A 13,300-nucleotide genomic window follows, 5' to 3' on the forward strand; every position below is an offset into this window, starting at 1 on the left:
TCCTCCACCACCACAGATTCAGCAGCTCTTCCAAACAGACCTGGAGTGGTTTCATGGCCCAATCCATGGATTTATCAGTCAGTCAGTCAGTCAGTCTAAAAAACAACATAAACATCCAGTTCTCCACAGAGCCGGGGAGGTTTCAACAGGCTGATTCATTAGTCAGTCAAATAATGTATTAATGGATCAAAGGGTGGCTGCTGTCTTTACAACCCGCATTGATGTCCTCAACTGCTACAAAAATGGCACAAACGTCCTGTCTTCAACCAGGGAGTATGAAAGGTTCCTCAGTTCCCCAGGATGAGAGATGGTCTTGTACCCCAGTAGGTCCAGAAGGGGCTGGCAAACTGTCTGTGTGTAGAGCACAATGTCAAAGGACAGCTTCTGCCTCCAGCTCTCTGCGTTGGCCGCTGAGTCCCGAACCGTGCCATACTTCTGCCGGGCCGACAGGTCGCTGCTGTTGTTGTTGAGGATCCAGTCCACCACGCTGGGTTCAATGGACAGACCCAGGAAGTCATACAACTCCCTGGTCCTCTGCAGAGGAGACCTGACCAAGTCCTCATATCTGAGGGAAGAAGAGAGGACAAGAGAAGAAACAAGTTAAGAAAGCAGCGTGAAGCCATCTCTCAGCTACTGTATACTCGGGAGGTGCTCTCCATTCCGACATGTCTCCACTCCGACAGTGACTTCTTATTGTCGGAGTGGCAACACTTCCATAGAGGTTAGGTTTAGGGTTAGGGTAAGAGATACTGTAAGGTTAGTGTCGGAATGGAGACATGTCGGAAAGGAGACATGTCAGAATGGAGACTACTCGGGAGGTACTCTACTGTAGGTATACTGTATAGGGCAGTGGTTCTCAACGTTTTCAGGCCGCGACCCCCAAAATAATCATATTTTATCCTCCCCCCCCCATCCTGAGTTGAGGCATTATATTTTTATAACACGGTTATACAAAATAGCCGATCTACATTCTCACAACGCCTCGCAACATGTAGATCTGCTATTTTCACAATTTATACTAATATTTGGCAATTTGTCGAATGTTTAACTTGTCGTTTTAGAGGTATTAGAAAAGTCCTTACATTGTCTTAGAAATTTGCAGATACCCTCTATAGTCTATATACACTTAAACGTTATGTTGGTTTGTTTACTGTTGAGAGCGAAAACAATATTGCACATTAAGTTAATCATCTGGGGACCCCCCGAAATAATTTGGGGACCCACAGGTTGAGAACCACTGGTATAGGGCATAGCAGTGGGCGTGGTTTTCTGGTGCCACAAAAAAATCTGACATTCATTTTTCCCATAGAGATTTACAGAAATATTTATGTTTTACGCCTAGAATCAAGCCATCCAGGATCCTGGTGAATCATGACCATAAAACCTTTTATTCTGTGAAAAACTACATTTGAAAACCATTAGTCATCTCCATATTTGGGAAAAGTAGATCTTTTGCATTTTCCCATTCATGTCAATGGAGAAAATGTATTCACTAATACATTAATATAAATTAAACTATACAACGTATCCCATAGCAAAATGCACCCAGACATGTTCCGATGAAGCCAGACGATTTGAGAAAATAAATAATCTGGAAAGATGGATGTAAGGAATAAAGTCGGACAAGTAATATATAGTGTGACTAATTAAATATAACGTGTATTTATTTATTTTCTCCACAGAAACGTGGTTAGGGCGCATATATGGACACAAAATGCCGATAAATACGTTTCCTGGTCGGTTTGCTGTATGTCACATACCTACTCTTTCACTCCATTTCCTCTTTCTCAACTCTCACTATGAAATGAAGGCTACAAGAATTTAAACAAAAAATGAAAAACTAGCATTTGACTAAACAACATTCTCAACATTTGTAGTCAAACAAACAACTGTATCTAAACACGTGGGTTGTAACAACCAACACACCGTATATCTGCATAGTAGCCTATAACTAGCATCTATCCAAAAATAGGCAACGAGAAGGGATACATGGAATCAATGAGGAGTGTTGGTGGTGGTGAGGTAGTCTGAAGAGGTGAGTTTTCAGACTGCGGCGGGAAATGGGGAGTGAGTCTGCAGTCGTGACTGAGGGGGCGGAGGTTGGCGTTCCACGGCTCAGGAGCCAGGAGGAGGGAGAGAAGAGTCTCTGTGGCCAGGGAGGGAGGGAAGGGACAGACGTCCTTTACACACTGGGCTGCCACTTCTTATTTATTATCCAATGAATTCACGTGCGCAGGCTTCTCCTGTCAGCTTAATGTTCATGCTGGCTGAAGGGTATTTAAGTCACACGCGCCCCTTGCTGTCATTTCAGTCAATGCTGCTTCACCCCTCTAGCCTCTATCCCCCCGCAGGCACCAGTGTCAAGGCCTTAGTCTAGATGGACAGCGGGGGTCCTTTAAGGATATAGTTTAAGATTCTGCCAGGTACCAAGCTGAAATATGTTCTCATAGGGTTCAATTTTAATGATTTCTTGCTACCTATCCATTCACTTACTATACAGGAAAAAAAGACCCCCCAAAAAGATCTTCTTTAGGTAGCATGTGAGGGGGTTAAGAAAAAGAATCCACCCCTCCTGTCCATCTAGACTACCTAGTCTACGGATTCGGGCTGGGGGGCGTTGGGCGTATAATATGCTCTGGAGGAAAAAGAAATCATGTTGTACAAGTTATAACTTGTCCTTTTCCTGATTGAACTAAACTTTAACAAAACTATCTGGCCCTTACAGATGTTGTCCAAAAATCATGCAGATCGGTACACAGTATCTCTATAGCCATTAAACGAAACAGGTATTTCTTACATTGATGCTCCTACATATTATCATGCAAGCACCAGTTAAAGTTACTTTCCATCCCTCATATACTGTGTGCACAGTGCACATCCCATAACCCACACACTGCACATCATTTCGGAGCTCATATCTTTGAACGGGTAAGGGCTAGTGCTGTATTATTTGGTCCATCCCTTCAGGATGTTCTTCACATACTGTCCCCTGTTCTGTTCCCTCCTCACCTGAGCAGCAGGTACCTCCCTCTCAGCCATGCGGGTCTGGCCAGGCCGGCAGACACCGAGCTGAGGAAGTCTTCACAGACCGTGTTGATCTGTCCCAGGTCCAGGTTGTCGGGTCTACGGCCAGTCGCTCTCCACAGACGCCACAGCCTGTAGGTGTCCGTGTCCCTGAATGTCTCTATGCGAGATGCCAGGATGCCCCGCGGGTCCCGGACCAGCTGGACCACCTGGGAATGACAACCACCACCATCATCATCATAACTGGACTGGACTGGAGGAGGGTGGGGGTGAGCGTAACCCCCTAAATTAGAGCAGACCACCCCCCCATTAGGTGGGATGCAATGGCAACCTTGTTACTAAGTGGTAGTAATGTGGGAGTGTGTTTTGCAGGTCTTTCAGTCCGAGTTTATCAAAAAGGCAACTGGGTTCAGGCAGTGTAAGCTTGTGATTGGCTGCATGGAGGTGCCGAATGTCGGGGGGGAAGGAGATACACCTAAACATAACCTTAACCCTAACCCTAACCTCAATAAAACTAAGGCTGGTGAATGTTAACCTGGTAAAATGCTAACCTGCTGACGCTGGTGAATGCTAACCTGGTGAAATGCTAACCTGCCGACACTGGTGAATGCTAATCTGCTGAAATGCTAAACTGCCAATGTTGGTGAATGCTAACCTGGTGAATGTTAAACTCGTTAGACCAACGGTGCTTAACCCAGTTGCTTTTTTGATACACTCGGACTGAAAGACCTGCAAAAAATACTCTCCCTAATGTAGTTAAATAGTTAAAATATTTAAATAGTTAAAGTCCAACTGTGTAACATCCATTCGGGATCCAGTCAATTGCGATCATATTATTGTAAATCTGTTAAAGACCTTTTTTTCAGGTTACAAACTGAACATTTATGTTTCCCCGTCATTTATATTCTGTTTCACCAGAATTTCTAATATTTAGGCCTTGTCATTTCTCACTCGTTTAGCTCAATCAAAAGAGAACTACGGTAAACTTCTTGATAAAATCTAAATTGATGTTCAGAATCAAAGGTGGAATAAGTTGACCCTCTCACTACCGATCGAAATAGTCAAAAATGGACAAAATGGACCACTTTTTCTTTTTCAGACTCTCCCCCTTTTTTTGCCCAAGCCTCTTGAGGCAACTTTATCATCCTTCATTTGGGCTGGTAAGTCAAAGAATTTCAAAATCGATTCTTCAGAGACCCAAACATAAGACGGTAGCTAATAGCTATGCATTCCCAAATATGCTATTTATTACTGGGCCACTCTCCAGGACAGGTAATGTACTTCGGGCGGTGTTTAAGCGAGACGCCACAATACCAATAACCCCGTAGTTCTCTCTTCTTAAAAAATCTGGAACCAATTCAGACAACATTTGGAGTTGAAATCTCCTTCGGTTCTCACCTCTATCTTATCTTATATTTACAATTGAGTAAAAGCCGCATCCCACTTCCAAGCCCATTCACGCCCACTTCGCATCCACTTCAACTCAACGGTAGGGAGAACGTAGGGAATAATACCGCCCATAACTCTATGCCGTCCGCTCATTCGCTAGAGAAGGCAACAGGGGAGGGGTTCGCTAGAGAAGGCAACAGGGGAGGGCAAGCGAGGCAAGCGAGAGAGAGAGAGAGAGAGAGACAGCGGGGAGGGGGAGAGAAAGAAAGACGGGGAAGGGGAGCTGAGCGGATCGAATTACAACAGAGGGAGGTGTGCGTGTGTGAGAGAGAGAGAGAGAGCGAGAGAGAGCGAGAGAGAGCGCGACAGAGAGCTAGAGAGAGAGAGAGAGAGAGAGAGAGAAACAAACATCTCATCCACAGCAGACGTTTTCCTTTTCCTACCTGTTTGCTGACAAGATTATATTCCTTTGGCCATTATAATATGGAACAAAATAATCCTTTAGGGGTCCATTTGGTTCCAGCCCAGCTGAATAAATCCCAGGTAAAAGATCCATATAAAATCTTTCTCTGCCAATATAACTGTAATAGGCTGACTGTTTTTAGCTTTTCCTGCAAGTTCCAAATTGATCGCCATCATTCTCTAAAGCAGGGGTCCTCAATAGGCGGACCGCGGTCCATGTCCGGACCGCGAGGCACCGCCGACCGGACCCAGGACGAATTATAGTAAAAAAAAAAAAGAAGAAAAAAAAAACGGAAAATATCTCCTCGTTTCCACTTCTCGTTCACTTCATTGCATGCGCTCTGAGACTGTGTGTGTGTGCGTGTGTGAGAGAGAGAGACAACGACGCGCTGATTGGCTGATGCCGGGTTACATATCATTATGGGCTGTCATCTCTATGACAACGACACGCTGACAGGCTGTTACCACAGACCGTGCGTGGAAGCTTTCAGAGCAGGCAGCTATAGCAGCAGCTAGCTCTAGCTGCAGCCTGCAACAGTGCAACTGGTTATAAATCAGTGGCGTGCCGCGACGGCCGCCTCTCTTTCTGCACGGCGAGCTGCACGCAGTACTCGGTACAGTACAGGAGTGAGCCACGAGCCGTTTCGTCAATCGTCACCGACGCGCAACAACTTGTTTTCAGATCGATATTCACGTTGCGACACAAGCATAAATGATTCGAAGATTATCCCAGTTTGTTAAAAGAAACCACAGCTACTAACACTAGTGCAAAATATCTCTGCTCCACATTGATTTACTACTGTTCTCCTTTCAATGGGTTGTTGTTGTTCTTTAGTCAAGTGAAGTGAGGTCCCCAAATGATTTTGGAGGTCCCCAGGCCAGGCCAGATGACAGTGAAGTTATAATTTAAAGACCCTTTTAATAAAGAAAGAAACGGAAAAAGACCATTACTGCATCAACAAACTACTAAAAAAACTAACATTAGCAAATGTAAAATAATATAAGAAAGGTATCCCTAATGTAAGATTATGAGGGCAAGTGGCCATGACCTGAGGGCAAGTAGAACATGACCTGTACTTGCCAGACGGGCAAGTGCCTCTGAGACCATAGTGTCAACCCCTGGTTGGTACTTTTTTGTATCTTTGCCTACTATATAAGATTGACCGACATAAAAATAAGCGGAAAGGCTATATATGTTTAATATTTTATTTTTTCCCCCGGACCCAGACCGGTTTCAAAAAAATATTTGTGGACCTTCAAGATTTGTATTTGAGGACCCCTGCTCTAAAGTATAGTAAGTGTGCAGCTCTAAAGTATTGCTGCATCACGTCACGTGTTGTCCTCTTGTAGATCTGTCTGTTTTCAGTAATAGTGACTGACAACAGAATGTCAACATTACAGGTTCAGTTTCATTTTCAGTGAAATGAAACTACACTTTTCTTCTTCTCTCTCTCCCCTACTACTAGCTCTCTCACTCCCCCTACTGCTTGGCAGAATAACTTCCTATATATTATGTATTTTATTGATTTTGACATTTATATAGATATAATACATGTAACAATATATCAAATATCTATGATAGTCTTGATCCAATTAATTAATAACAATTAGTTTAAATCATAATTTACTTTTACTCAATTCATTTGATAGTCTAATACAATATTTATTTCAAAGAATAATATTGTGTATTACTTTTTTTTAATGACCCTTAGTATACAAATATACATATAGGCCTACTCTATATACTTTTGATTTTTTTTAACCCTGCAAGGCCCGAATTAATTTCTACTTGCCAAAAAAAAAAAAGAACAGATGGTGTTAGGAGTCCTAATCAGAGGAAAATGCAACATTTGTAAGGTTTTATAGACATAAAATATAAATCGTAACTCATGCTCTAATTTACAGGTACATGTACATGTATGTACATCCCAAAGAAAACATTACAGCCACGTAACGTCAGTCCTTTTAATTTGCGCTGTTTCTAGATACATAGATGGTAGTGATGCGCGGGCCGACCCGGTGCCCCCACCCGCCCGCCAACCCGCCCGCGTGCGGGTGGGTGGGTCAAGGTTTGAGACTCAATATTGGCGGGCGGCGGGCGGGCGGGTTATCACCACTCTCATGTGCAAAAAATAAATAAAAATAATCACCTGTTCTTATTTGCCTTTTATTCTTAATAAGAGTAGGCTAAGTATAAGAATAAGAATAGAACGTTTGAATACGAGCATGAGCGAGCGAGCGAGTTTTAAAATGCGCCAGAGAGGAGCGAGGTTTCTCCTCCGCTCCTTGGTGCGAGGACCGTCCCAATTCCGCTCCTGTTGGGACCGCGAACCACATTTTGCCAACATTTGACACAACGTGAGCACAGCAGAAGAATGCACAAACAATTCAGCGCGTCGCTGATCAGGATTTCACTTACCGTATGTGTCTCTGTCATCCACACAAGTCAGTTTATAAATACTTTGTGTCGGTTAAGTTATATAACCAGCCAGTCAACGGATACGATTTGAAACACAACTTTCGCAAGTGAGGCGGATTTTTTGACTGAATGAACCAACCACGCTCACCTCGAGTCGCTCCCATGATCCCATCTCTCCAATCTGGTGATTAATCAATAACCAACAGAATGTAATATTGTCCGTCTTTTGCTGTCTGTTTAAAGTGCGAGGCGCTGTATAAATATGATTGACATAAAACCTGAAACGCCATTCTTACCCCGACGATGCCCCAGAGAGAATGAACGTCTTTGAATGTATGTCTTTTAGGCTAAACCCCAATTTGAACAACACGTTTGTTTATTTAGCCCATGACAATATTGTGCTACTGTAAACCTTTCTGTAAAGCGACGTTGGGTAGCCTACTTAGAAGAGCCGTATATAAAGATGAGCTATTCTGGAGATGATATACCATATTTCTTTTAAATGCGGGTTGCGGGCGGGCGGATTCGTTGATTTGTATATTGTTCTGCGGGGCGGGCGCGGGCGGGTTACGTTTCGTGCTGGCTGTGGGTCGTGCGGGTTATGAAAAAAACCTGACCCGCGCATCACTAATAGATGGATACATTAGATAAAGATGAAGATTGGAATCTCGGAATCTCCATATCAGTTGCATTACTAACAATAATTAAAAACTAACAATAGTCATAAGGGTAATAATAATTGCGACCGTCAGGTCGCAGTTTAGTATCAAAACCTCCACCGGCCGTCCGTCCGTCTGTCACACGTCACACGTCACACCTTTGCCCTGCTCATATCTCCGCATCAGTATGACATCACACTGCTTGGTGTGTGCCGTCAGGGTCATTTGTGTACGGTGTGATGTCATACTGATGTCAGCAGTGTGATGTCATACTGATGTCAGCAGCTATGTCTCTATATATGGAGTTATATGTTGTTCGTGTCCAAATATGGGGCTTGTGAGGTCAGACTTAGTGAGATTCGTCGGTTATCTCCATATATGGAGGGAGAACCAGCTTATGAGCCGATGAGTTGTGTCAGAGTCGAGATCCTGCTTGCATCTAATCTGTCGGTAGATAATGCCGGTCTTATATAAGGGTCATTTGTGTACGGTGTGATGTCATACTGATGTCAGCAGTGTGATGTCATACTGATGTCAGCAGCTATGTCTCTATATATGGAGTTATATGTTGTTCATGTCCAAATATGGGGCTTGTGAGGTCAGACTTAGTGAGATTCGTCGGTTATCTCCATATATGGAGGGATGTGTTGGTTATCTCCATATCTGGAGATTCAACCTTCAACGATTTTGACATCTTGTTACTAATCTGTCGGTAGATAATGCCGGTCTTATATAAGGGTAATTTGTGTACGGTGTGATGTCATACTGATGTCAGCAGTGTGACAGGAGATAAGCGACCAACGGTCGCTTATCTCCCGATTAGGGAGTCTTACTGGTAATAATAATAATAATAAGGGTAATAATAATATCTGGAATTTACATAACACTTTTACAGTTCACTACAGTAAGGCACAGAACAGTACCATAAAGTACAGTACACTACCATACAGTACAGTACAGAAGATACAGTACACTACGGTACAGTAAGGTACAGCACAATACATTACAGTAAAGGTACAGTACACTACAGCACAGTAAGGTACAGCACAGAACAGTACAGAAGATACAGTACACTACAATACAGTAAGGTACAGTACACTACAGCACAGTAAGGTACAGTACAGTACAGTACAGTACAGTACAGTACAGTACAGTACAGCACAGTACAGTACAGTACAGTACAGTACAGTACAGTACAATACAGTAAGGTACAGTACAATACAGTGCAGTAAGGTACAGTACAGTAAGGTACAGTAAGGTACAGTACAGTGCAGTAAGGTACAGCATAGTAAGGTGCAGTAAGGTACAGCACAGTACAATAAGGTACAGTACAGTACAGTAAGGTACAGTACAGCACAGTAAGGTACAGTACTGTACAGTACACTACAGTAAGGAAGCGGGCGTGGACTCTAGACGTGAGCGGCCCGAAGGGCCGCAAGCTTCTAGTCTGTAACAATCACTTATTTCTACCCCCCACCTCTGATTCAACCTACACCAAATGGAAGGAGAAGGACCTAGGCTCTTTAGCAACTTATATACTAATGGACTGTTCAGATCACTGCAGAGACACTGCCTCTACATTTGATTTACAAAATGTTAGCTTTTTCAGATTCTTCCAACTACGCAAACACTTAGCAAACACTCACTTCGCGTCCTTCCCTATAGCTTACCTGAAAAAAACGATATTAGAATCTAAAATGTCACCCTCAGACTCCCTGAATAACATCTCTTCCATTTATAGTGCTCTTATTTCTTCTAAAATATCCACACTCTCCGGGGAGAGGAGAGGTATACATGGGAGTCTTGGGAGAGGGAACTTGGGACAGAGTTAGGTAAGAATTGGTGGAGCGAAGCGCTAACTAGGATAAACTCTTCCTGTGCATGCGCCTGTATGTGCCTTATCCAATTTTAAGTGGGTCCACAGGACACACTACACTGAGGCCAATCTGAGTAGAATGTTTCCTGACACCAACGACTTCTGTAAGGCAGACATCCCAAGTCTCCCAGATGTTGCGGGAGTCTCCCGGAAATCAGTGTCTCCTCTCGCACACCCGCGAGTGGCACTGAACCTCCCGGAAATCCCGGCCGCTCCCGCAAATGCCTGCCATATCCGGCTGGATCCGGTCTAGAACTAGTCTCGCGTAGCCAGACAACTATTCCACAATCTCCGAATCCTATATAGGGTCTGGAACGGCAGCTCTGCCACTGCTGCACGGAAGTTGGCGGAACTGTAGTCCCACTGGAAACATAACAGAAGCAAGCACACTCGCACAGACAGAGTCGTTCGGGGGCATATTCTTGTTATGGGTGTATAGTTTAAGACAATATTTGAAAACATCATGGAAGTAAGGGTCGTTTCATACCGTTATAAGGAGCCTAACTAATTTCGGTTCGGGAGGACGCCCCGACCCAAAATTATTTAGGTTCGGGGGGAGTTCATCCATACTTTCTTAACGGCTAGTGCCCAAGTCGCTTGTAAATATTGGAGGTCCGTGGCATGACGACGTTTGTGGCCGATGAATGAGCATTGCATGGCGGATATTTGTCTTCCCTCGCGCTGCACACTGAATGACTGGAGGTCCAGTGAGTAGCAGCTCCATCAGGCAGCAGCACCAGTGAGGTCTCTTCTCTCTCACTCACAAACGCTCGGCTCGAGCTCTGTCAAAAACATTTAATCTACAAGCTCACATTATAGAGGTGCCGCCTCCCTTGCTGCATGCATGTCATCACACAGTCACAACTCGTCGTGGAAAAGGAAAACATATCAACACGGAACACTAGCAATTAGCAAAGTTGTGTTTAAGCTCTTCTTTTCTCTTTAAAACGGTCGGCGACGCGTTAGCAGCGATACACGCAGCAAAGGCGTGTGTGTGTGTGTGTGTGTGTGTGTGTGTGTGCCTGTGTGTGTGTGTGTGTGTGTGTGTGTGTGTGTGTGTGTGTGTGTGTGTGTGTGTGTGTGTGTGTGTGTGTGTGTGTGTCGCGCGCGCGCCTCCTAGTCCACCACTCTTCGTCTCCAGCGAGAGCCAGCTGACTTCATGTGTCCGCCCCGCGAAGCCCAATACACGGCCACACAAGCATTTGGAAGTCGGCGTGTCTCCCTCCCAAACGGAGATTCACAGCCGAGAATGTGAACGTGAAGCCGGGATGAATGAATGAGAAGACACCGCTGAGTACCGAAATTAAGTCGGGAGGTCACAACATTTCGTCAGCACCGTAGAGCCGAATTTAGTCGGTTGACGCCCCACCGAACCGGGGGATGCGAACCATATTTGGGTTCGCCTAGTGCCGAACCGAACTTAGTTAGGCTCCTTATAACGGTATGGATCGACCCTAACACCAACAACACCCGAGAAAGACGAAATAATGCCCCAAAAAATATTGAAAGGAGACATGTACGCTTCCAGTAGGACTTGTTATTGCTACTGCACCAAGGGACTCATCGCACTCATCGTTTCTATTTCCGTGCCCCAGACTGTATGCCGGGAGCATTTGCAAATCGCGTTAGGCAACAGTCTGGCCACGCAAGACTAGTCTAGAACCGGATCTGCGACCCGAGATGCAAATAAATGTGTTCTCATTCGTCGTCAAAATGTCAATCTGGCAAATGAATGATGTCATTCGCTGTGGGAGATGTGGGCGTCTAAAAGTGACCAACCACTGGTCTCAGATGCAGAGACTGGGTTCTCTTTAAAGGACCAGGTCACCTCTGGGACAACCAGATCTTATTTTATTGTTGTGTGGGACACGATCAACACAATCCTGAGTTCTTTTTTGTGTTCAATCTGTGTTTTTAGATATTTTAGTATTTCAGGCGATATCAGCATGCTACAACTGGTCATATGATGCAAAATGCATCACATGACCAGTTGTAGCATGCTGAAATACTAACATATCTAAAAACACAGATTGAACACAAAAAAGAATTCAGGATTGTGTTGATCGTGTCCCACACAACAATAAAATAAGATCTGGTTGTCCCAGAGGTGACCTGGTCCTTTAAGCGCGAAGGATATATTCAGCTCATAACAGTAAACAGACAGGTTTTGACAGCTGCTTAATATGAATAAAATAACAATACTTTACAACTGTCGGTTCTTTTTCGCTGGACATACAACTGGACATATAGCTGCAGTGCGTCAGCCAGCTCAGCCTGTGCGACGCACGGCAGTTGTGTGTGTCTCACTGTGAGTGTGACAGAACTTTCTCCCAAATAGGTAAGAAAAACATCATGCTATATGCACGCGCGCAGGGGACCTCCCGGAAATGCTGATCTCAAAGTTGGGATGTCATTAAAGGACCAGGTCTAGGAGCTAGGAGCGACCGGGAGAGCCGGGGCCGGTACCTATTCGTCCGCCTCACCCCTCATTTCTCACATGGCCCTCTTCTAGCGCCACCATCAGGCCGATTCTTGCAAAACACATTTTTGGACACTGCTCCTAAAATGTTTGCCCTCAAATCACGCAAATCGGTACACAGTATGTCTACACTCATCCCATCAACATGAATCTGTCCCATATAGCGCTACCTTCTGGCCGATTTTTAAAAACACATTTTTGGACACTGAAAAACATCATGCTATATGCACGCGCGCAGGGGACCTCCCGGAAATGCTGATCTCAAAGTTGGGATGTCTGCGTAAGGTGTCTTCAGTCGCCTGCAGAGTAGACCATACACATACTGTACTATCTAATCTTGCCCAAAACTTGCTTCTTTTTGGAAACATTTCTTTGATACTCTCTCTCTGCAGTTTTTGGCTTTGTGGTGCCTCTGTGTCCCCTAGTCGCTATTTTCGGTGTGTCTCCTGAGGTGGGCAGATTCAGTAGGTAGATTTAGGCAGATTTAGTTGCATTCTCCTCTCTCATAGCGAGACGCCGCATTTTGCTCGACTGGAACCCTATATCCCCCCTGCCACGACAGCCCCTGCTTTCATCCACCTGGAAAAAAATCTAATTCACAACTATAGAAATAAAGGCTGCCTGAATAATTTTCTTTAGCACTTGGGACCCTTTTCTTGCATGTATAATTGCGACAGTAGGTCGCATTTACTACCAAAACCTCCACCGGCTGTCTGTCCGTCAGTCAGTCACACGTCACACGTCACACTTTTGCCCTGCTCATATCTCCACAACCGTTGCCCCCATCCATGCCAAATTTTGCACACACACTCCTTACCTGCCAAACTACAACCTCCAAGGACCCCCGGAGCTCCAGGGACCCCGCAGGTCCCTGGGGGACCCCCAGGTGTAAAAAAATGTCCGTCCGTGAGTCACGTCACACGTCACACTTTTGCCTTGCTCATATCTCCACAACCGTTGCCCCCATCCATGCCACATTTTGCACACACACT

General features: G+C 44.7%; 1 protein-coding gene across 1 annotated transcript; it reads right to left on the reverse strand.

The window, feature by feature from the left end:
* Positions 1–234: 234 nt before the first annotated feature.
* Positions 235–9,679, reverse strand: LOC308289526 (carbohydrate sulfotransferase 1-like; the record flags this gene model as incomplete). The annotated part of the gene is made up of 3 exons (XM_080731228.1): positions 235–565; positions 3,010–3,277; positions 9,658–9,679. The coding sequence occupies 3 exons, from the start codon at positions 9,677–9,679 to the stop codon at positions 235–237; spliced, it is 621 nt and encodes a 206-aa protein (XP_080587354.1).
* Positions 9,680–13,300: the final 3,621 nt, after the last annotated feature.

This window comes from Nannobrachium achirus (genome assembly GCF_963921795.1).
Source record: "Nannobrachium achirus genome assembly, chromosome: 1".
In the NCBI taxonomy this organism is placed as follows: domain Eukaryota; kingdom Metazoa; phylum Chordata; class Actinopteri; order Myctophiformes; family Myctophidae; genus Nannobrachium; species Nannobrachium achirus.